This window comes from Ochlerotatus camptorhynchus, unplaced genomic scaffold (genome assembly GCF_037179485.1).
Source record: "Ochlerotatus camptorhynchus isolate MF236.1 unplaced genomic scaffold, CSIRO-AGI_Acam_v1.1 ptg000443l, whole genome shotgun sequence".
Classification (NCBI taxonomy): Eukaryota; Metazoa; Arthropoda; class Insecta; order Diptera; family Culicidae; genus Ochlerotatus; species Ochlerotatus camptorhynchus.
This window is the reverse complement of record NW_027040929.1, coordinates 3991811-4012682: the sequence shown is the minus strand read 5'-3', so window position 1 is coordinate 4012682 and position 20872 is coordinate 3991811. Positions and strand designations below refer to the sequence as shown.

Sequence of the window (20872 nt, the reverse complement as noted above, 5' to 3'; positions counted from 1 at the left end):
TCACGCCTGAGATTTGAGTTTTTGAATTTTTCAGAACACTGTTCATGTGTTTCATTTATGAGTTCGTTTCAGTGGCCGTGCACTTTGTGAGCAAATCCACTTTTGGCAAAATTGAGTCGAATTCAATTCACTTTTGAGTTGGTTTCATCATCCGTGCAGGAGTCCGATGCCGATAATTTTGAATTTTTAGTACACAATCTTTGACAATCGCAACATAACCTGAAAGTTTGTAATCAAAATATAAACAAAAGCAGGACGTCTCACATGTTGTTTTATTGCTCAACTAATTTCATTTAGTTTTTTACGTTCCCAAATTCTAAATGGACCTGAAAACGTACAAGTAAGTTCGTTGTAAAGTGTATGGGATGATAGTTTTATAAAAATGGCTCTATTGACAGGAAAATTCATCCGGTAAAATATTACAAGGATTACCTCGAGCATAACATCAGACCGGATGGGCGCGAGATTGGTGATCTCCGTCCGCTGGCAATCAACTTTGGTTCAATAAAAACGGCCGATGGATCTGCCATTGTGAAAATTGGAAACACTACGGTAGTGTGTGGAATCAAGGCAGAACTGGCTCCTCCGAAACCGGTCGAACCGGAAACGGGTTATCTGATCCCGAACATCGAAATATCTCCACTGTCTTCACCAAAATATCGCCCCGGTCCACCAAGCGAAGAGGCTCAAGTTTACAGTTGCTCGTTGGCCGATTCTATTCTGAATTCGGGATGCGTTAACCTGAAGGATCTTTGTATTACAAAGGAGCAGCTCGTCTGGGCACTGTATTGCGATTTGATATGTTTGGATCACGACGGGTGCGTGTTTGATGCTTCGGTGATAGCTTTGGTAGCTGCTTTGCATACGCTCCGATTGCCACAGGTCAAACATAATCCGGATACTGACGAACGCGAAGTGTACGAAGACGGTGAACGGATTCCACTCAAGCTTAGCTCGATTCCGGTGACGACGTCGTTTGCGGTGTTCTGTGGGCGGATCATTGCCGACCCAACGGCAGAGGAGGAATCGCTCGCCACATCTACCATAACGATTACGATTTGCGATGCGGCATTGAGCTACATCAACAAAAGTGGCGGCGACCCACTGGAGCAGGAACTGCTGGACAAGTGCATCGAGAATGCAATAAAACGGGAAAAGTCGGTACGGGCTCTGATACGGAAGATGGTGAAGAATAAAGCGTAGGGTGTGCAATTCAGCTTGGAATGGTAATTTTAAATAGAATGCAAAGAAAATATCCTTACGAGAAGAGTATTGTTTATGAGTTAATTATTGCTTAAGGTTCCGGTATTTCGCGCACCGTTGTAATGTTTGTTTTCATTAGTCGCCGTTCATGTTGCGTGTTTTGTATGCGTTACTCGGCGTTATGCTACTGTGTTATTAATAAAATTTAACACACCCACACATCTGAGTTACAATACTGCGCCTCTTGCAAAACGAACGGTACATGTCGTATCTATACGAATAGGCGAACAGGTTAATCTGCGTTAGTAGTGGTGAGCTTGGTGATTGCCATGGATCCAGTGTGTCGAACAGATTCTTGTTTATATTTACGTTTCAGCCAGACGGTGTGTTGTTTCGTTAGTGCGATAGTCTATTACAGATTCATCCTACGATAGGCAGTGTGATTTTTAATTGATAACGAGATTAAAAGTTAGCTAGAGTTAGCTGGTATAATATTCATATGATAATTATAAATATGCACTGTTTTAAGGCCCAGGTTTCAAAAGTTCTACCGAATAGGAGCCGGTATCGTGCGTGGAAGTGAGATAGCATTCCTTCAGTGGTGGTATTCATCTTTTGAGCGCGTATTAGTGAGGATGCTGTCAGTGCGGCGTTAATATCGTTGAATGAAAGGAAGTCCCATCATCATAACTGAGTGCGGGATAGGTGGTGAAGCAAGTTAAAACCCCATAGCAGATAGTGGTGTGAGCGAAGTGTCTGTGCAGTAATCTTTTGCCCAGGTTGACAGTCAGAATTTGATGACACTGCAAACCAAATCAACTAGGCAAGCACTAAGCCAGCTGTAGCTTCTGCTGGAGATTGCGAAAGATCGTCTGTAAGTGGGACGTAGACATTCTAAGCTGTGGATCTAGCCAAGTCCCACAGTTCACATGTTGCAGCTGCGATATTTAGCTCGAGAGTTTGGGCGTTTTGTTTTGGTCAAATTTCAATTGCCCTAAATTAGGTAAGTACCTAGCATATATTATCCATTTGATCAACGCAGACGGTTTATCTCGTTGTGCGGGACGCACTTTGCTTCCATCGTACGGACTGGCGATAAAGCATAAATTAATGGGCAAATTGCTGAATTTTTATCACTGCATTTATAGAGCGTGAACCGTGTGCGATAGACCTGGTGGTTGCCTGCTACGACAGGGACAGTGTGTTTCTTGTTTTTGTTTTTGCAATCCACAAGAGGTCGACTAACGGCAAAAGCACCATTGAAGTGAAAGTATAATAAGACGAGTGCAGAGCATAGCAGTCCGTAGCACAACCACCAGCACCCGGGAACGAAGGCTTCGTAAGAACACCAAGAACGAAGGACATGTTTTCGTCATCACATCAGTATTAAGATCTTTCAACAAGCTAGCTTCTGTAACAGTGTGCCAGCTCATTTTGGGCCCCGTTGGAATTAAGCAAGAAACACATAGGTAAATATGAATGATGCAGTGCCATACAAGTGGAGTATTCCTATCACAATGATAATCTTTTTAGAAGGTGTGATGTGTTTTGTTTGTTTTGAAATATTTCCAATGAAAGAACGATTGTTAGCTTGTTCGAGCTAACCACGAGGTATAACGATAGATAAAGTTTTGTTGTTTCAGCAGAAGCGTTAAGGTCGTGCGTCATGGATTTTTCAAATTGTCCGTTTTAGACCATTTTCATTTGTGAATACAATAGCATGGATTGAAATATTCATGGAGATCTCAGACATTGTCTGCATTTCTACAGCAAAAAGTCGATTCAAGTTTCTCTCAAGTAACATTCACAAAAATCTTAGCGATTTGAAATCTGAAATATAGGATTTCAAATTACCGTGATATGATCTAAAACAGTGGGGTTAAGACCGCTTCAAGCTAAAATCAGTTAGCAAAAATGAATTAGCAGTGTTTTATGTTTCTTTAAGCGTCATTTAATTGTCTACTTAAACATTTTGCATAAACAATTTGATTCGCAATATTTTTATGGCAAAATGTATACACAATCGTATGACACTTACAGAAAATGCAGATGTATGTAAGTCCTAGATTTTGTAACGTGCTCATAGTCGTAGATTTTTTTTGCTTTGCCAAAGATTTCGTTATTATTTTTAATTTCTAGAATCTTGGAAATTTAATAATCCGAAAACTTATCTTTTTTTTTAATTTTTGAAAATCTTGAAAATTTGTCAGATTTGTTTTCCTTGATAAGTATAAGAATTATGTGTTTGCGATTTTCGGATTATTGCTCAGCAGTCTTGAAGTTCAATTCTCTCGGTTGGACGCTTCGGTCCAGGGGCGACGTCGAAGCAAACGAATTGAAGTTTGTTTGGTACATTATAAGACTGTTGAGCCTCAATCTTGAAATCACAAATCTTAATCGAATACTTTAGAAATTTTTCAATGTTTGAAATATTACAGAACTTTCCATGTTCTGGACCTCAAAATACCGTCAGGGTGCGATTTCAGCAAAGCACAAATTTTGACTTAAAAGTGTTCCATAATTTTTAATAATTGCAAACCGTCAGATAGTCAGATCACAGACAAACAGACATAACTCTCGCAAGTTGTTCATCGTACAAGCATTTAACGGTCAATTCAAAAGTATCATAGTTGGTAGTACCGCCACCTGTGGCGCGCATAGTCAATTCCCTTGCGTTTGACGTTTACACACTACCGCCATCTGTTCAGCGTACTACCCACCACAGTGTACTCAACAGATGGCGGTAATGTTTTAGCGACGATGTTTTACATAGAGAAATATTCAATGTGTTATGTCTGTTTGTCTGTGGTCAGATCATGTCCAAAGCTTGATAGTTATTCGGGAAGCATAGTAATAATATTACATAGGGTTTGAGGTTTTTGTGTATTGTTTATAAGCTACTAGCTGAGTGCCCGACCTTGCTCGGCATTCAATATAAGCTTAAGTGTATGCGCCGATAAAAAAAATGCATGCTATATTGTCCGTAGCCCCCCCCCCCCTCCTCTTATCTAAGGGACTACCCCCTATGAACATCTCCTTATACCTCCACATGCCAAATTTGGTTCCATTTGCTTGATTAGTTCTCGAGTTATGCAGAAATTTCTGTTTCATTTGTGTAGGAACCCCCAGTTACAGAGAGGGAGGGGTATCGAACCATCATAAGAACCTTTCCCGGCCCAAAAAGCCCTGCATATCAATTTTCACGCCGATCGGTTCAGTAGTTTCCGATTCTATAAGGGTCAGACAGACAGACAGAAAATTCATTTTTATATATATAGATTTAAAACATTGAAGACGTGTTGCCAAAATCGGACCCTACTGTACCATATTTTTTAAATCATCTCAAACTACGAGATTCTAAAAAAAAATCATGTTCGTCCAGTTCGTCATGCTTGTGTACAATTTTTTACCACCCGAAATTTGATGTAATGACCAAAAAACACGATTTAAATTTAATCTCAACATTCTTTTACCATTGTATAGATGGTTTACAAAAAAGCAAGGTTGCACCAAAGGTACGGAATTAAGAATCATGCAAAAACATTTGATCGCGCACGGGTGGGATCTCTACGTTGTGTTGTGATACGGATAAGTACGGAGACGAATTAGAAAATAAAACACACCGATGTGCTTAGCAGTCCTGCCATGTCGGAGGCATATGAACTACTGATATAATTATTGTTTATTTGTATTTGTTTCTATAGCAGGTACAGTGGGTAGGGTAGTTGAACATGTAGATGACGTTGCACAAACAACATTCATAGTAGGTTACGAGCTTATAGAATTCTAAAAGTGAGTCGCAATGAGAGAAACATTGAAATGAAGAAATGGTTAGTAGGCCATTTTTGCCAAATTGGAGAAAATAGTGTTACACTTGTGATACCCCTGTTTAGATCCCCACTGCAAAAATTATTGAAAAATTAATTTATAGGGGCATATAATTTGAAATACTTTTTGTCTAATGTGCTATGTAAATGAGAAATTGTCTAATGTGCAAGATGAAATTCAATTGAAATGGTCTTGCAGCCAGCCTAATAGTTACAGACGTGATCTTAGTAATCATTAGGTTCAGTGTTCCTGTTTTTTTTCAAACTATTTTTTAAATACTGTCAACCATAGCATCACAATATAAGCAACAATCAATACGAAACTAACGATTTAAAATTGGCTCACCACTTTAGTAGCCTATTGGTCCCAAGCAAACGATTAACGTACCCTATTCTAGTTGAAATTCTATTACTACACTATGTTTGTTTTGATTCGCTATGAAAGTTTGACAGATAACATCAGGGGTGTGTGGATTCATGCAGAACATGCAGGGGTGAGTGAAATAGCTTGGGACTGCTTGGGACCGTTGTTCTGGTACTGAGTGAGCCAAAAATAATAATGATTTTCTTCGGGACCCAGTGGTCTTAGAGTTACCTCTATGATATAAGCTTCAATCGACAAAATCGATGCTTTGAAGAGACTGCTAGCTTTCTTTTTCTGTTGAAGTCGAACAGCTTCGTAGCATTCTAGAACTTCAGTCGGCGTCTGCCAACAAATGTTCAATCACTTGTCTCTCTTTCTTTCGTCGCTTCATTGGTCTTCCTTTCAGGCTTCGGTGAAGCAGACGAGTGAAAGAGCGCTTGAATTTGATAGTTTCGTCTTTCATGAAACACATCAACAGTATATTCGTATCCTGATGAATGTGGGCGTCTTAGTGGAATACCTGTATAATGAGAGAGAGAAGGATTAGTATTTTCCATTTAATCCCACTACTTTATTTGCTTATCCTTGACAGATACGCGTATTTCGTCTACAATGTGCAGACTTCTTCAGTGTCTTGTACTAATACTCGACTGTATACTGTATTAGTACAAGACACTGAAGAAGTCTGCACATTGTAGACGAAATACGCGTATCTGTCAAGGATAAGCAAATAAAGTAGTGGAATTAAATGGAAAATACTAATCCTTCTCTCTCTCATTATAGTATATTCGTATATTCATAGTCTGGCGGATAGCATTTCGATCTATCAAAAAGCGGAACCAATTCAATATATTTTAGACCAACAATTGAAAAGGTACTATCAAGTTTTATAAACAAAACGTAGATAATTCTTTCCTCGCAAATCGAACGCAAATTACCGGCATCATCGGATAGGGGAAACTTTCTCCAACCCATAGATGGTGTCAGTTAGCGTAGGCGAGCCTTGAGTCACGAGAAAAGGGTTTCCGAAGTTTTGTTCGTAATAGCTGATGTGCTCTTTTCTGTTGTTGGCCGTGATTTGGTCGATTGGTTCCGCTATTTGACAGCTCATTGGTTCCCGAGATTCTATCTGCCATACTATGAATATAGCGACTATAATCAACAGAGGTTTCATGACGAGTATGACCGAAAAGGAAAATATATATTTTAAGCATTTCTCATGTGAAAACACTTGTAGATTGCATATGTTTTATTTATCTTCCATCCACATATTTAAATATAAAAAAAGTAACGAAAACGGGACATAACGTATATCAAACAAATTAATTGAAAGAGCGGTGATAGCAACAATCAATACGAAACTAACGATTTTAAATTGGCTCACTACTTGACTAGCCTATTGGTCCCAAGCAAACGATCAACGTATCCCGTTCTAGTCGAAATTCTAGTACTACGCAATGTTTGTTTTTATTCGCTATGAAAGTTTGACAGATAAAATGAGGGGTTATTGGTCATTTCTTATGTTTCGAGGGGTGAATCGATTAGCTTGGGACCGAAGAGAGTACCAGAGCTGAGCCAAAAAGTTGAGCACGTTATTTCGGGACCTTCTAGTCTTAGAGTTACCTCTATGGTGATAGAGCGTTGATGAAAAGGACTGAAAGCCATAATGGAGTTTCGTTTCATAACTCGATAATCGCCGTTACTTTCATTGAGAGCGATGAGCAAAGCAACGACGAGAAAATCCATAGCCAGCCTTTCGTTCTAAGTTTCTTTTCATTTTCGTTTCGTGCCGATAGTCTAGCTAGGCGTTATAGAAATGATTCGTTGAACACGATGTAACGAAAATGTAGAGCCCTGCCGCTAACACAGATTTTTTTTATATGGAAACAAACTTGTTCAACTATGGGTTGATAATTTGTAACCGTGATTGTCCGCTACAGCTCCCAGGGACCACAGTGTGTTCTGCCTTTTAGGATTAGTCATTTAGTGGACAAATTTCCGAGACGATAAACGAAAATGTATGTAGGGTACTTACCTTACCAATCAGGCTAAGGCCTTGTTGTCCTCTGCTGTCCGAAGAAGTCGTCTCCACTCTACTCGATCCATGGCCACACTTCGCCAGCCTCGTAGTCTGCGAAGGGTCCGCAGGTCGCTTTCTACTTGGTCGATCCAACTTGCCCGCTGCGTGCCTCTTCTTCTTGTTCCTGTTGGGTTACTTTCTAGAACCATTTTCACTGGGTCGTCGTGCGGCATTCTTACGACGTGCCCAGCCCACCGTAGTTGCCTAATTTTTGCAGTGTGGACGATGGATGGTTCTCCCAGCAGCTGGTGCAATTCGTGGTTCATTCACTTCCTCCATGTTCCGTCATCCATCTGCACTCCACCGTAGATGGTACGCAACACCTTCCGTTCGAAAACACCACGAGCATAGTCCAGGTCTCGTGGCCGTAGAGAACCACCGGTTTAATCAGCGTCTTGTAGACAGTCAACTTCGTGCGGCGGCGAATTTTATTCGACCGGGACGTCGTCCGGAGTCCAAAGTAGGCACGATTCCTTGTCATAATGCGTCTTTGAATTTTTCTTCTGATATCATTTTCGGCGGTCACCAGTGAGTCCAAATATACACGAACTCATCGACCACCTCGATTTCGTCACCGTCAATCTGAACTCGGGGTGGGAGGCTAACATTGTCTTCCCTAGAACTTCTTCCTTTCATGTATTTTGTCTTTGATGCATTGATAGCAAGTTCAATCCGCCTAGCTTCAGCCTTCTGATCTACTTTTCCGCCATCGTCTCAAAGTTCCGTGCCATGATGTCAATGTCATCGGCGAAGCCAAGAAGCTGGATGGACTTCCTGAAGATCGTGCCACTCGTGTCTATCCCAGCTCTTCTGATCACACCTTCTAACGCGATGTTGAATAGCAGACACGAAAGTCCATCACCTTGCCGTAACCCCCTTCGGGATTCAAACGGACTCGAGAGTGTCTCCGAAACTCGAACAACGGACATCACTCGATCCATCGTCGCCTTGACCCAATCGCGTCAGTTTATCCGGAAATCCGTACTCGTGCATAATCTGCCATAGCTGATCTCGATCGATTGTGTCGTATGCGGATTTGAAATCGATGAACAAATGATGTGTGGGCACGTTGCATTCGCGGCATTTCTGCAGAACCTGCCGAATCGCGAAAATTTGGTCCGTGGTAGCGCGGGCACCCATGAATCCCGCGTGGTATTGCCCCACGAACTCTCTTGCAAATAGGTGACAGGCGGCGGCATAGAATTTGGGAGAGAGCCTTGTAGGCGGCGCTCAACAGTGTGATCGCGCGGTAGTTGCAGCAATCCAACTTGTCGCCTTTTTTGTAGATTGGGCATACGACACCTTCCATCCACTCCTCCGGTAATATCTCCTCCACCCAAATCTTGGCAATTACCCAGTGCAGCGCTCTAGCCAGAGTTTCACCACCGTATTTTAATAGCTCACTTGGTAGGGGCTGTTCATAAACTACGTAGACAGTTTAAGGGGGGGGGGGTGGTGTTGACAATTATCCACGGCCCATACAAATTTTAAAATTTTTGTATGGAAAATTGTCTACGCAGGGGGAGGGGGGGGTCAAGAATCCCAAAAATTTGTCTACGTAGTTTATGAACAGCCCCGTAGTTGATCTACACCAGTTGCTTTGTTGTTCTTCAGTATGTACGGTAAATGTACTTATTTTCGACCTATCACTAATTTTTGACCTTTTGCCCAAAACATGGTCAAACATAAATCTTTGTCATGCAACACATACTCCATTTGTCAATTTTTAATGCATCTTATGTCTTGAAATAATATGTATTAGTTTGTCAGAAATTATATCATTCTGTATTTTGCACTAGATTTCAACTATAAATAGGAAGGATGTTATAACTTTTTTCTAGGCAACAAAGTCTATTTAAAGTTAACATGTATTAGGTCAGGGCGTCACAATATCAGCTTCAATCGACCAAATCGATGCGACGAAGAGACTGCTGGCTTTCTTTTTCTGTTAAAGTCGAACAGCTTCGCAGCATTCTAGAACCTCAGTCGGCGTGCACAAACAAATATTCAATCGCTTGTCTCTCTTTCTCCCGTCGCTCCATTGGTCTTCCTTTCAAGCTTCGTCGAAATGGATGAGCGAAAGAGCGCTCGACTTTGATAGTTTTCTCTTTCATGAAACACATCAACAGAGGTTTCATGACGTATATGACGGAAAATGAAATAACACATTTAAAGCATTTCTCACGTCAAAACACTTGAAGATTACACGTCATATTTCTAATTTATCTTCCATCCATATATTTATCTAAAAAAAATGATCGAAAACGGGACATAACGCATTTTAAACAAATTGAAAGAGCGGCGATAGAGTGTTCGTGAAAGGGGATTGAAAGCCATAATGAAGTTCGTTTAACTAGAAAATCGACGTTATTTACATTGAAAGCGATGAGCAAAGCAACGACGAGAAGTTCCACAGTCAGCCTTTCCTTCCAAGCGTCCTTCTTTTTTATTTTCGTTTCTTGCTGATAGTCTAGCTAGGCGTTATAGAAATGAAGCGTCGAACACGTATGTATGAGAGAAACAAAACACGAGTTCATTTTAGAGCTTCGAAATTGTAGAGCCCTGATGTTGATTGATTCAAATATGAGTAAAAATAGTGACACATACCTAGCTCTAGTTAGATTGTTATCCTAAATTAGGATAACAATCTAACTAGAGCTAGGTATGTGTCACTATTTTTACTCATATTTGAATCAATCAACATTGCCTTAATCAATTTTATCATTTGTCGTATATTTTGGTTTTATTTAGAAATTTTAATCCTATTGAGTTAGGGTAACAATTAACTTCAGTTTAATTACCTATTTTTGGATTATCGAGCAGAAAATATCAAATATATCGAAATATATCGTTAACGATTCAATTAAACGTTTGGTACAATACTTCAGTTCAAAAGCTACAACACAAAGGCTTCAAGAGCGCAATGTATGAATATATACCCCTTGTTCTCAAACACAAAAGAAGCGAATTAATGTTTTCAGTCTTTCAGTGTTTTGCTTTTGACGTTTCTATGTGTGTATACGCAATTGAAACCCGTAAGCCGAATTTGGAATCTAGAAGCAGTGTTGCATTTAAAAAAATTTGTGACACTTTATCAAATCCAACGATATGAAAAGATAAATAAATTTTCTATTTTGTGTAAAAATCCATTCGAAAAAAAAACAGTCAAAGTGCGGGGTTGAGCTTAGTAGGCCATACATTATATCTAAACCCTACTAGATGACCGAATGAGAACTTGAAAGTAACCTGATTTTCGCAGAATAACTGGAACAGGCGCATGGGTTTTGTAGAACATAAGAAAAGATTTTCAAAAAGGAGCTGGCAAAATCGGGTCATTTTCTTCGTATCGCGTTAGGATGCATGCACTCGACTCACACGATGTGACCGATGTGACACCCGTTGTGAAATTATGAACCCACTGGTGATTGCAAACTTTGAGAAGCTTCTTGAGCTAAACCCTCAAACTCGTTTTATGACATTGTACTACGTGTACATAACACAGGATGTCAGCCCTTCACAGCATAATCCTCATCGTGTATGCTTCTCCGACTTCGGCAATTCAGTTAGTTTTGATTTATCCATGACGCGGGAGATTCGTGGGATCCCAGAACATCATCGTTCCATGATTGTTCCGTCAATTTACGCTGCAAAGTTTGGCCAAGTTGATTCCGCAAGATCGTTCTTCACAGATGGATCACTAATAGAGTCGTCCGCTGGTTTTGGTATTTTTAACGAATTTCATAGCGCCTCTCGAATGCTTCAAGCTCCTTGTTCCGTATATGTTGCTGAGCTGGCGGCAATATACTATACGCTAGAAACGATCGCCTCACTTCCACCAGATCACTATTTTATTTTTACGGATAGTCTCAGTTCTGTCGAGGCTATTCGCTCCATGAGGCCGGTAAAGCACTCCTCGTATTTTCTCATGAAAATACGAGAGCTTTTAAGTGCTTTATCTTTAAGATCTTTTGTCATCACCTTTGCATGGGTCCCATCTCATTGCTCGATTCCGAAAAAAAAAAAAAAAAATCGGGTCATTACTGTAGTTCACCGAAGTTACAAAACAGAGGCAACGCTTGACCACGCTTTGATGGTGCCTTCACATTGGACGCTGATGCTTCGATCGATGGTGGCGTCAATTTCGTCTCAGTTGTAACTAGGTACCTATCCTTGGGAATAACCGTGATATTGCTTGCGTAGTCCAGTCGAAGAAAAGTCTGATATCGTTCTTTTGTTGTAGTAAGTTATTATGGTATTTTGTTTGCGTAACTTGAACTGTATTTGGAAACATGCATATTACGGCTGAGTTCTAAAGATGCTCAACATAAGCCTCTAACCAAATGCTTTCGTTCGTTTCCTTCCATTTCAGCATTCCGCCTATACCGGAGCTTCCCACATCCAAGCCATACACAGATCGTTGCCAGTAGATAAGAGATGCGCCGCAACCTAAGAGTATTACTAAAGTACGCCATCGGCGGTGGCTTTGTCCTTCTATTTCTAACGCTGCTGGTCCGCTCGTTCAACGTGATGGACAAGCAGAACTCGATCGAACACGGCGGAGCAGAACCGCAAACCCAACACAAAAAGCAAGGATCGTTCTTCAACGGTCCACCGAAGAATGCCAATTCGAGGAAGATTGATTGGCACGACTATCGGCTGCAGGGAGCCGAAGAGAAGCGAACCGGAATCGGGGAGCACGGAATCGCCGGTCATTTGGAGAAGAAAGACGAAGAAATGAAGGATAAACTGTTCAAGAAGAACGGCTTCAACGCTGTACTCAGCGATTTGATCTCGTTGAATCGATCTCTGCCGGACATTCGGCACAAGGGATGCAAGAAGAAGAAGTATCTGAGTGAGTTGCCCACGGTTAGCGTGGTAGTTCCTTTCTATAATGAGCATTGGAGTACACTGCTGCGAACCGCATCCAGCGTACTGCTGAGATCACCCCCGGAATTGATAACAGAGATCATTTTGGTGGATGATTGTAGTACAAAAGAGTTCTTGAAGGACCAACTCGATCGATACGTGGAAGAAAACATGCCCAAAGTGAAGGTAATCCATTTGCCGGAGCGATCTGGATTGATCACGGCCCGATTGGCAGGGGCTAAGGTTGCTACGGCGGATGTGCTAATTTTCCTGGATTCACACACGGAAGCAAATGTGAATTGGTTGCCACCATTGCTGGACCCCATTGCTGAGGATTATCGGACGTGTGTGTGTCCGTTTATCGATGTCATCGATTGGGATACGTTCGAGTACCGAGCGCAGGACGAGGGAGCTCGTGGTGCATTCGATTGGAAGTTTTTCTACAAAAGATTACCGCTGCTGCCGAAGGATTTGGAAAATCCAACGGAACCATTCGAGAGCCCTGTAATGGCGGGTGGTTTGTTTGCCATTAGTTCCAAATTTTTCTGGGAACTTGGCGGTTATGACGAAGGCCTGGACATCTGGGGTGGTGAGCAGTACGAGTTGAGCTTCAAGATATGGCAATGTGGTGGTCGGATGTATGATGCTCCGTGTTCCCGGGTGGGTCACATTTATCGTGGTTACGCTCCGTTCGGAAATCCTAGAAAGAAGGACTTCCTGTCGCGAAACTATAAGCGAGTAGCGGAAGTTTGGATGGATGAGTACAAGGAGTATCTGTACGTGAGAGACCGCAAAAAGTACGATAATACGGACGCAGGGGACCTCTCGAAGCAGCTGGCCATTCGGGAAAAACTGCAGTGCAAGCCATTTAAATGGTTCATGGAGAAAGTGGCCTTTGATTTGATCGAGAAGTATCCTCCGATAGAACCGCCAGACTTTGCCAATGGCGCCATTCAGTCTGTATCGAATCCGGCTTTGTGTATCGATACGCTGAATCATGGTGAGAAACAGACTGTGGGTTTGTTTTCCTGTGCTGCCGATAAGGTTCAACCGCAAGCAAATCAATACTTCCAGCTGTCTTGGCACCGAGATTTGCGAATCAAATTTGGAGAAATGTGCTGGGATGTTTCCGAAAGCGTTCCGAATGCGAAGATTTTACTGTACCACTGCCATGGAGGGCAAGGTAATCAGCTGTGGCGGTACGACGTGGATAGTCAGATGATGAAGCAAGGCAAGAATAATCGCTGTTTGGATATGGATGGAAGTCGGCGAGAAGTTTTCGTGAATTCTTGTAGTGACGATAATCCAAACCAAAAGTGGAAATGGGGATTTGTGAATATGACGGCCATTGGAAACTGGAAGACGTACGGTGCAAAACTAATCGACTGAGAAAAATGCGTGAGCTTTCAAAGAGGAAACATCACAGGATTTTTTAGGTACATGAGGTACCGGCTCAAATATGATTTATGTGATAAAGACTATTCGAAACGATGCATTGTAACACTGATGTTGTCTGTTGTACTGATTTTGGATTGTAGAAGGCAGCTGTCCGCATAGTAACAAGATGTTCTGAAGTACAAGTTTTCAAATTCCATTAATTTACTTGCCATGTAAGTCATTCTTAAGGTTCCCTGCAAGTTTCCGCATAATGATAATCATATCTTTACATATCTAGTCTGTAAGATTTTTTTTACGCATAAGTCGTAGGTTGCGGAACGAAGCAAACAAATTAAACTTCTAGGAAATCACTGTCCTTAAACGTAACGCCAGACATTCCCACGATAAGTCAAACTAATATGTAACAATACAAGGAGATTTCGGAAACGCCAATACAATAAAAGGGAAGCAATAAATGAAATATTTTCAAACCCAACTTTGAGCTGAGTATTTCAACAAAAAAGAAAATTTATACCCATTCTAAAACTGAATCACTTTGCAACACTATCACTTTCCCCGAATTTGATCCGAAGGTCGTCGTTATGCTTGATGTAACATAGAAATATGTTGTAGAGCATCGTAATGCCATTAATGTACAGGACTCGATACTTGGGACTCAACCAATAGAAGTTGATAAACTGCGTTGGTGGCCACACCATCCAATCTGCAACGTAGATAGTTGGGAATTTATCCGTCAACTCTTCTGTGCACTTTTGCACGCTATTTCCCTCCAGCAACCCTGCACTATACAGGTAAGAAACAATAAATATTGGAGACATAACAAACTGATCGAGACCAATTTTTGCGAATACTGTTTTGATTGCAGTCCCTGGAAGGGAACGATCCATCCACAGGTACAAATAGTGATGTAATGGTCCTTGCGAGAGGCCAACAAGGGTCATGCAGCCTGCAACGAATTTGAATTACAGCTTCTTTCCATAGAATACAATCGCACACTTGTACCTACCTATTCGATACCAATCAAGTTCTCGCTGCAGACTTCCTTCGCGCCTTATCTCAATTTCCTGGGCAACAACATCGCCCAGCATCATCAACACCCCGGAACTGATAGTGTTGGTGACTAGTAGATACCGCCCAAATAAAAGTTTCCATATTCGTTTGGCCGGGCTATGGGGTTTCTTCGGAGATTCTGCTGGCGTTAGTGAATATCCTCGATTCGAGACTAACCGACCAGGATTGAATCGCTGAACTAAAACCCTGATAAATCTTTGCATTTTTAATTTTCACTGGGATGATGGAGTTGGAATAGAATAGTGGAAATCGCCGCGCTCTGGTTATTGTTGAACACTTTAATGATTGAACGACCCAACGCGTCCACGACACTCCATCGTGATTGAACGAGCGACCGATCGGGAGAGATCCTTATTGATGAATGAATAAACACACCGGTGCAATAGTTTGCAATGACGGTCGACCGTTACGTCAGATGGCTGGGCCCGGAGCAGACAGAACCTGTTCTAGTAGTAGTAGTAGTACTGTTTGTTTACGTTACGGCTGTCTACTCTTGATTATCTTGTCAACATCAGCTGTTTATGATTAATGTGCACCGGCGGTGCGAAAAGGAAGGGGTTAGAAGAAAAAAAACATCGCAACGTGAGTGATTTTCCGCCCGCTACATATTGCAGATTACGCACCTCATTAGACTCCTGCGCTAAAAACAAAAAAGAGTACTCTATACTGTAATTGGTGAGTACCCATTAATGAGTATAAAAGTACCCATTTCTAGATACTATATGAAGATGTATTATTTGATTGGGTGACTTAGAATTTCAAATAATGGGTACTTTGGTACATTAACGAGAGCCCGAGAATCGTTATCCGCATAAAAAAAAGAAGTGCATAATAACAAACCTTATGCGATATATCCATAAAGGTAACCATATCAGATATAGCTCAAGTACTAGATTATTAGTTATGCATGTCGGTTGATTATTATCGTTTTAATAGATAGATTTTATTTGAAAAATTATTAGTCAATGTTTTCTATTTTTTGAATATGTGTCATGAAGAATTCGTATTTCAATTAATCATTAAATTTTATCGCTAAAAATGCGTACTTTTTACTCAACGGGGGAGTTTGTTAAAGGGGATGATCAACCCGATTCGTACCTTTCTCAAAATTGTCCTTTGCTCGCTTTCTACTTTCTATGTACAATTTTCACAATGCCGTACTCTAACGGAACTATATCAACTATATCAAGAGCAAATTTTCATTACGTCGAATGTAACAAAGGTAAACAAAGTCGAGCTATCAGTGTCAATCGATGCTCCTGCAATTACACTATATACTGTCCGAATATAGGATCACATCCCATTTTTAAATTTATTTACCAGTCGAATTGCTTTTTGACGTAATCACCTTCCGATCAAAATAGTTTTCGATGTTACTTAAGTCATCCGATTTCTATGGAGATGCCGTTTGCCTTAAGTAATAGCACCATAGAGGTAACTCTAAGACTAGAAGCTCCCGAAATAACGTGCTCAACTTTTTGGCTCAGCTCTGGTACTATCTTCGGTCCCAAGCTAATCGATTCACCCCTCGAAACATAGGAAAAACCAATAACCCCTCATTTTATCTGTCAAGCTTTCATAGCGAATCAAAACAAACATTGCGTAGTACTAGATACGTTAATCGTTTGCTTGGGACCAATAGGCTAGTCAAGTAGTGAGCCAATTTCAAATCGATAGTTTCGTATTGATTGTTGATAGCACTGAGAAACCCGTGAAAAGTGTACTTTCGTCGTTTCGCTTTCTCATTATTAAAGTGAATAAATCGAACTGTTTGTTGCTAAGATGATTTCGGTGGTCCTAAAATGATGAATGGGCTGCACGTAAGGAGACGTAATTGATAATTCTCCCGAATATCCTGGTAAATACACTTTGACTTAAGTAACAATAGGGGCCACCAAACGACGTGCAATAACTTTTGACTCAAAAACCAGTATTTCTTAGCATGAAAGCTAGCGATTTGCCTTTGTATGATTAAAACTCGGCTGAATATGTTAAACATTGCTATCACTATGAGATTATATGTGTTTAATTGGAAATAGGAATAACTTTTCGGTCATCAAAACAAAACTTTATTTTTCTCGGATCGGTGCGAATGTTACTTACGACATAATGAAAATTTGCTCTTGATATACTTTCACCTCCTCATCTATAGTATACGCCTTTTTAATAGAAACTAAACGATCGATTCAACCTATGGTGATGAATAGGAAAACGTCAAAAAGACTGTTGTGAGCAGAAATTTCTACCGTGGGACAGGAAACGGAACACTTTTTTACTTTTCCTGATAAATTAATTTATCAGAGATGCTCCCAAACTTGATCTACAGTTGAAAAATTCAATTCTGTAACGTTTTGGCAAAGATCCTGCTGGCGTTCAGGAATATTTTTATTGAGAAAAATGGAAAATTAGAAAAGTGCCTTAGTGGTTATGATCTTCCTGATTTATTGTGCGTGAATAGTTCAGGTACAAATCAGTTCAGATCTGTGGAAAATCGTACAAAGAGACAATTACCGATGGAAATTGGCAAGATATTGAATGAAAAAATAGTTATTCTGATGTAAACAAACAGTTTGGTTGACGTTTCTTCTCGAACTCGCGTGGCGCACTCTACGTTGGTGGTGCATTAAAAAGGCCTATCAAATGTCCCCTTTAAGTCTGATATTTGACGTTAAGCATCTCCAACTAATGTGCAATTTTTTTACTTGTGGATTACCGTTCGAGTTACCGTTCGTTTACGGTTTCCAATTATTAGGGAGCTAAGAAATATAATATTCCATTACTGTTTTGTATCAAAGATCTACAGATTTAGATTTATGTATTTTAGCTTTTCGGGCAAACTTAGTTTCTTGTGAAGGTTTTATACGTTTACATAGCCTTTATATGACTGGTTTTGGTTGTAAAGCAGTTTACTCAACATAATTCTATTAATTTGTATTACTTGGGAAAAGCTCTTATTTACTCTAAACAATTATAAATTTAGCAGAATGTGACAAAAGCTACGAAAATATCTGGGAACAAACATGTTATTTCTTTATGATATTCACACCATCATGGGGCATTTTAAGATTTGTAGTGGTCAAACTTTTCAAAAACTGCCATTAGGTTTGCGAACTTTTGGCCAATTTCTGTATCGAACAGTCTACCGAAAAAAAAAAATCGTTTTAATTACGAATGAACTGAAAATTCATCACAGCTTTTTTGCAGAAAGTCTCGCACCTTGAATTACAAGTCCAGTGCAGTTTGATAGTTTTGAGATATTTTAGCTTTTGCTCCACCTTACTCTACTTTTTTTCAGAATGAAGCATCTTGATTCCATATACACGAAACGAAAATCAATTATTTTATTCATGTGTTTCACTTATACATTTTTGCCAAAATATCAGCCTTATACATTCCATAAGACAAACCACATAGGTCCTATAAGAATACATAAAAGGTATGTGTGACCGCTTATACATTTCATTTGACACATGATCTTCATTAACTTTTTGCAAGGCGTCTGCTTATTAGTTGACTTATACATTTTATGAATAATCAACAATAGAAATTTGCCAAAAGGTATAAGGAGATTTCTATCCGTGTAGGTATACATGTAATGCTCATGATTTTTTTTTGCGTTTACCATCAACTTTCTACACAAAATGATGAATTCTAATCCCTATAGAGTAAAAGTTTAGCAAAATTTCATTTGGCACAACGAGGTATTTTTTGGCCATAGTTGAAAGATACAGCAATACAAGTTCAATGTTACGTGAAAGTATTTAATAATCCATTAATTTGCATTGAATTTTTCATGCATCTGTGTTCACATATAACAGTGAAAAGTTCAATTGAAATTAATTGAATTTTCAACAAACAACGATACAAAGTTTAGAGTTGTAATTAATTGAATTACTATTCGTAACATAAAATTTTATATTAAAAAGCCTGCGACCTGTTTGTTGTATCTGTGTACGTACAACTTCTCATATGTACTTGTATGCTAACCATGGTAGAAACAATGCAGTTATATACAAGACTGTTTTCAAACGATGAGGCTTAACTTAAAAATCCCCCTCCTATCGAAAAATCGTCTATAATTTCTCGCATCTTAATGATTCTGATTGCATCGCGCTCCATTCTCCTGCATGAAATTTGTAAAATATACCACTGGGGAGTTGGGTTCAGAAAAATCAAAAGTTTTCTTTAAAGTTTGCTACACCCATGATGTGTTTGTCAAATTTAAATCATGTAGTATAATTAAACTCGTTTGTATGTCCCAAAAGAGAAGGTAGTTAAACAAAATCAAAAAAAAAAACGCTGAATTATAAGATATGTGGTAAGTGGGATCATATGGTTTGATTACTTACCATGACTTGGATTTACAATGTTATGACTCTGTAATTAAGTTAGACATTAAAGAAAGTTGACAAACCTGTTAAAATTACAGGAGATAAAATTTAATTCTCCCATCAGGGTCAAGACCCTATTACATGCTATTACTCTTACATTGGAATTCTGTGACGAAAAACGCATAAGTTTTTTTTTTGAACCAGTAACCATAAATATTGCCGTGATGAGCATTCCTCGCTAAAAAGATTAAGCATATAATCATTCCTATACAAAAGTAGGAGATAGTATACATCTAAAGGTGCGACACATTTTATTAAGGGGAAGTTCACCGCTCCAAAAAAATAATTGATTTTTCTAAAAAATATTGGAAAAAGATTTAAAAAATCTTAAAACATCGCATTTTTTTCTAATTTTTCAAAGAAAATTTACGTACAAAAACATTTTTATGAGTCATCGTGGCATAAAGCTGGACTCATAAAACCACAAAACATCGACTTTTTCGGTTTTGCTGACGGTCCAGCACTCTAAAAGTTACTGAAAATTACATGAGCTTGAGTTGATATAGAGTAATTCCATAGAGGTAACTCTAAGACAATTTGGTCCCGAAGAAACGTGCTCAACTTTTTGGCTCAACTCTGGTACTATCTTCGGTCCCAAGCTTGTCGAATCACCCCTCGAAACATAGGAAAAACCAATAACCCCTCATTTTATCTGTCAAACTTTCATAGCGAATCAAAACAAACATTGCGTAGTACTAGAATTTCGACTAGAATAGGGTACGTTAATCGTTTGCTTGGGACCAATAGGCTACTAAAGTGGTGAGCCAATTTAAAATCGTTAGTTTCGTATTGATTGTTGGTAATTCTCTGTCGAATGAGCAAACGACTTGGCACGAGCCCCTTAAATTTTGATGAAACTTTTAAAATGTCATCAGTATGGGAGATTAGGATTTTTCCACAGATCACGAGACCATTCTGACTCAAGACTAATTTTGAAAAGGGCGTATGTGTTTTCATATATGAATTTTTCAAAAAAATCTAACTCTAAAACCGTTTATTGTATCAAAGTTGTAGAGAATTTACTAGAATTTAAAGGAAAAAAAAATATACACCTTAAAAAATTTGTTACATTTTCGAAAAAAATAAATAAAAATAAAAAATATAACATGTGAATTTATCTTCATTCCAACACACGATATTTTTTTATTTTTCTTCTGCGATGACCCTTTGTCATAAGACAATTTATAAAGGTTAATCTAATATGGAACAATTTTATATAAAACAGTTCCTGGAAGAAAAACTATTCATGAGTTTTTCAAATTTTATGAATAAGAATTAATAAGAATATTACAATAATTGAATATGATTTCGATTACCAACATTCCAAACGTAGTCGATTTGATATATATTGAAATATTGCAAAATAATGTTTAGAAAATTGGTATTTTCTCAAAACTAAGCCCTTTTCAATTCAAAATAAATTACATTTAATTTTAACCTAGATGCTCCAGTAACTTAACCCCCTTTATTGTTATGATATATATCGAAGTGTTTTTACATTGTCCCTGTATGACAGTATAATAATTGACATCTTAAAACTAAAAACTGAAACTAAACCTTATCTAAGAATAAAGGGAATTAATCGTTGCAATTGAGGATTGCAACGATTTTTTCCCTTAAATTATTAATTATTTTGTTGGACATTTGTTCTAAAGTATTGAAATTCAAAATT

General features: G+C 39.1%; 3 protein-coding genes across 3 annotated transcripts; 2 read left to right on the top strand and 1 right to left on the bottom strand.

Annotated features, from left to right (window-relative positions):
• The first annotated feature begins 253 nt into the window (after positions 1 to 253).
• Positions 254 to 1216, top strand: LOC135711903 (exosome complex component RRP43-like). Its single transcript, XM_065234879.1, has 2 exons — positions 254 to 340; positions 399 to 1216. Exons 1-2 carry the CDS (start codon positions 321 to 323, stop codon positions 1201 to 1203), a joined length of 825 nt encoding a protein of 274 aa, XP_065090951.1. The 5' UTR covers positions 254 to 320; the 3' UTR covers positions 1204 to 1216.
• A 703-nt stretch (positions 1217 to 1919) lies between these two features.
• On the top strand, positions 1920 to 14213 carry LOC135711869 (N-acetylgalactosaminyltransferase 6-like). The gene is made up of 3 exons (XM_065234843.1): positions 1920 to 2206; positions 2352 to 2672; positions 11844 to 14213. The coding sequence occupies exon 3, from the start codon at positions 11909 to 11911 to the stop codon at positions 13727 to 13729; it is 1821 nt and encodes a 606-aa protein (XP_065090915.1). The 5' UTR covers positions 1920 to 2206; positions 2352 to 2672; positions 11844 to 11908; the 3' UTR covers positions 13730 to 14213.
• On the bottom strand, positions 14185 to 15158 carry LOC135711874 (mpv17-like protein 2). The gene is made up of 2 exons (XM_065234853.1): positions 14745 to 15158; positions 14185 to 14684 (listed from the first exon to the last, which is right to left on the bottom strand). Exons 1-2 carry the CDS (start codon positions 15010 to 15012, stop codon positions 14269 to 14271), a joined length of 684 nt encoding a protein of 227 aa, XP_065090925.1. The 5' UTR covers positions 15013 to 15158; the 3' UTR covers positions 14185 to 14268.
• Between the last annotated feature and the right edge of the window lie 5714 nt (positions 15159 to 20872).